The sequence below is a fragment of the Rhinatrema bivittatum genome, chromosome 16 (genome assembly GCF_901001135.1).
Source record: "Rhinatrema bivittatum chromosome 16, aRhiBiv1.1, whole genome shotgun sequence".
Lineage (NCBI taxonomy): Eukaryota > Metazoa > Chordata > Amphibia > Gymnophiona > Rhinatrematidae > Rhinatrema > Rhinatrema bivittatum.
This window is the reverse complement of record NC_042630.1, coordinates 45,607,233-45,611,134: the sequence shown is the minus strand read 5'-3', so window position 1 is coordinate 45,611,134 and position 3,902 is coordinate 45,607,233. Positions and strand designations below refer to the sequence as shown.

The 3,902-nt window shown below is 42.1% G+C and overlaps 1 protein-coding gene across 1 annotated transcript; it reads right to left on the bottom strand.

The window, feature by feature from the left end:
• Positions 1–676: 676 nt before the first annotated feature.
• On the bottom strand, positions 677–2,215 carry LOC115078078 (GTPase KRas-like). The gene is made up of 2 exons (XM_029580705.1): positions 1,700–2,215; positions 677–832 (listed from the first exon to the last, which is right to left on the bottom strand). Exons 1-2 carry the CDS (start codon positions 2,117–2,119, stop codon positions 692–694), a joined length of 561 nt encoding a protein of 186 aa, XP_029436565.1. The 5' UTR covers positions 2,120–2,215; the 3' UTR covers positions 677–691.
• Positions 2,216–3,902: the final 1,687 nt, after the last annotated feature.

Genomic DNA, 3,902 nt, shown 5'->3' with positions numbered 1-3,902 from the left:
ACCTCCACTTCCACTACCTCTGTCGGTGTCCTCTCCCGCAGCCCAACTTACGGCTGAAGAGATGCATAAACTTCAGGAGACCATCAGTGCCAACTTGATTAAAGCTGCTACTAACGCCAAGTGCACATCTGATAAACATCTACGGCCAGATCCTCTCTTTAACTCAGGAGACCGGGTTTGGCTTAGCACTCATCACATCCACCTTTGAGTTCCATCTATGTGGCTGGCACTAAAATACATTGGTCCTTTTTCAATTTCTGAACGCTTGGGTATGGTGACCTATCACCTAAGTTTACCCTCCAGCCTTCGAATACACAATTCCTTCCATGTATCTTTGTTAAAACCATTGGTGTTGTCGTCTTACCATACTGCATCATCTAGCCCTCCAGAAATAGCTTCAGATGATTTATTTAACACTTTTTTATACCGACCTTCATAGTAAAAACCATATCGATCGGTTTACATCGAACAAGGGTAAAAACTGTAGCGACAACTAAGTAAATAAACAGATGAAGTGGAAGAAGCAAAGTTACATTCAACAAGGAGTAAAAACTTGGAGGCTTAATCAGCTGGAAAGAGAGGTTAAAGCAGGCAGTAATTATAAATATGATACAATAGAGAAGACAGGTTAAAGCATAATGTGCTTAGAAGTATCAGGATCCATCATTCAGGCAGAGAATAAGTCCATTGTTCAGGCGATGTAATTGCGAGGAGGGCCTGGGTCTTGCTCACCATCTTTGCTCATCTTTTCTTTGTGTTTTCGTATTTCTCGAACTAATGTGTAAAAGGCATCATCAACTCCTTGTCTAGTCTTTGCTGATGTTTCAATAAAGGAATCAAAAAACAACAAGTGTCCTGGTACTAAATTTTAAATAGCACCTAATACACCAAACTACTTATGTATGACCCTCTATTCACGGGCAGAAATTATCAGTACTGCTCGTTTCGCATAGGGGTCACTAATCCTTTAATCGAATATAATTTTTTTGTTGATTTTCAAAAAATTTTTAAGCAATTGCAATCGAGAGTAAAAAACGGATACTTATCCGCACTCGGAACCCAAACCCGACATGGCCATGTTTCGGACTTCTGTCCTGCTTCAGGGGAAAATATTCAGAAAGCCAATTCAGGTGGTAGAGAACGTCTTCTTCTTTCGGCGAATTTACTCCGTGCCGGTCCTGTTTGTCAACGCGGGCTGCATTTCACCCCGCTGAGTAACTCAGCGGGGTGAGTAACTCAGTGGGGTGAGTAACTCAGCGGGGTGAAATGCAGCCCGCGTTGACAAACAGGACCGGCACGGAGTAAATTCGCCGAAAGAAGAAGACGTTCTCTACCACCTGAATTGGCTTTCTGAATATTTTCCCCTGAAGCAGGACAGAAGTCCGAAACATGGCCATGTCGGGTTTGGGTTCCGAGTGCGGATAAGTATCCGTTTTTTACTCTCGATTGCAATTGCTTAAAAATTTTTTGAAAATCAACAAAAAAATTATATTCGATTAAAGGATTAGTGACCCCTATGCGAAACGAGCAGTACTGATAATTTCTGCCCGTGAATAGAGGGTCATACATAAGTAGTTTGGCGTATTAGGTGCTATTTAAAATTTAGTACCAGGACACTTGTTGTTTTTTGATTGTTTACATTGGTGTGTACTGGAATACACCGTTGGTGTATGTGGGTTTTTTTGGTGTGATCAATAAAAGGAATTCCATAACTTCTTGCCAAGTCTTGAGCTTGTTTGGTATCTACTGTTCTGGATGGCAAATCACATTTGTTTCCTACTAGGACCATAGGGACATCTTCAGAATCTTTAACTCTCTTTATTTGTTCTCTGTAATGGTGAATATCTTCAAATGATTTTGTATTATTTATGGCAAACACGATTAGGAAGCCCTCCCCTGTCCTCATATATTGGTCCCTCATTGCACTGTACTCTTCTTGACAAGCTGTGTCGAGAATGTCCAAAAGACAGGTCTCTCCATCAATTACTACTTGCTTTCTGTAGGAATCCTCTATTGTAGGATCATATTCATCCACAAAATGATTCTGAATTAGCTGTATTGTTAAGGCGCTCTTGCCTACGCCACCAGCTCCTACCACCACAAGTTTATATTCCGTCATATTGGGCAGACATGCAAACACGCCACGAAGCGTCAAATCCAACTCATGCAGCCAATGGCACTGGCCGTAGATCGTAGCCCGTAATCCTACTGTCCCAAGCACCACTGGTAGATGATGACCCAATCTACCAAGTCTGGGAGGTCCTGGATATCCAACGACATCATAGATGTTGGGAGTATCTAATTGCCTGGGAGGGATTTGGTGATGAGGAGAATTTGTGGGAATCCTCCTCAAACATCTTGGACAAATCCTAGCTTCAACACTTCCATCATATACACCCGGACAAGCCTGGCCCTTCTAAGAGGGGGCATAAGAGGGGGGTTCTGTTATGTCCCTTTAAGGGGACTGCAGCTGAGAGCTAAGCCAGCTCTGGATTATGATGTCTGATTATGACATCACCACAGTAGAGGTTTTAAACCTTGCAACTGCTTTTATTCTTGGTCTTTGAAATAGACTTCCTTGGTTGCTCCTAGGCTGTGCTCCCTGTGTTTTGGTGCAGTGCCTCCAGGGTCTCCAGTGTCTTCATACCTCCAGGGTCTCCATATTCCGTGACCGTCACTTCGTCTCTTTGCTATCTGCCACAGACCTTCTGCCTAGACTACGCTGTCTCTTCAAGAGATAGGTTCCTATCTTGCTGGGTGAATGCTCCAAGTACCCGCTCCTCGGGGGCTCTTCCACGTTCATAGGCTATCTGCTCCTCAGAGGTCCGTCCTGCTTGATTCTTCAGAACCAAATCTTGTAAATCTTCTGCTCACGTTCGCCACCTCCCGGAGATGAGTCCCACTGAGGGGTTTCCTCAGCAGTCAACATCTCTCGCTCCGGCTCAAGGGTCTACATTTACAACAGTATCTCCTATAAAATCCTTACAATTATACACAACTTAATTTATAATGCAAATTGTGAATGGCTACTATGCTCACTGCTTAAAATATACAAACTAACTAGACAATTATGCTCCATTGACAAATTTCTTCTAGAAGTTCCAACAATCAAATTCGCACAATTAGATATGACACATGAGAGAGCTTTTTCAGTCGCAGGTCCATGCCTCTGGAACTCTATCCCAGAAAATATCAGATTGACACAAAACACAAAAGAATTCAAAAAACAATTGAAAACCTATCTGTTTACTGTTGCCTTCAATATTAGTTAACTCCTATTCAGCCATAACTGATCTAAATAATAAGTACTGTTAATGAATAATATAACAAAGTATGGAGAAACTATCAATCCGCTATTTTAATTTTGTGTTATAATATGTATAAATAGTATTGTTTTAATTATGTATGTCTCATTGTAAATCGCCTTGATGGTCAGATCCTGCTGATAATGTGGTATATAAAAACTTTTTAAATAAATAGGCAGGGAGATGCCATAGGCCTTTGTGGCATCAGTATATCATAGTGGTAAATCCACACAGCAAGGCTTGGACAAGACAAGCTGGAGACAAGGCCAGTAAAGACTTGAAGCCTTCGATCCCTTTAGCAGAATTCAATGTTTGTTTAATAAAGATCACCAATTCGCTTCTCTCCTTAACATTGAAAATCAATCCAGAAAAGTCTGAAGCTATGTGGTTTACTAGGAATGCCATGTAGATCTGCACCCATTTTGCTGGAATATTCTCCCATATCATTCAAACCTGCTTGTTCATATCAGCCAGGATTTACGCTCATAACCACTCCTGTGTGTGCCGAGCCTATTTCGCATAGGCCCGGCGATGCGCATAAAGCCCCGGGACCCGTGTATATCCTGGGGCTTTGTAAAAGGGGTGTGGTGGGGGCGG

Excerpts from the sequence above, each read along its gene's own strand:
- LOC115078078 (XM_029580705.1), bottom strand. The coding sequence starts at position 2,119 with ATGACGGAATATAAACTTGTGGTGGTAGGAGCTGGTGGCGTAGGCAAG. Across the intron at positions 833-1,699 it reads CAAGAAGTTATGGAATTCCT|TTTATTGAAACATCAGCAAA; the intron begins TTTATTGATCAC and ends TTTTTTGATTCC.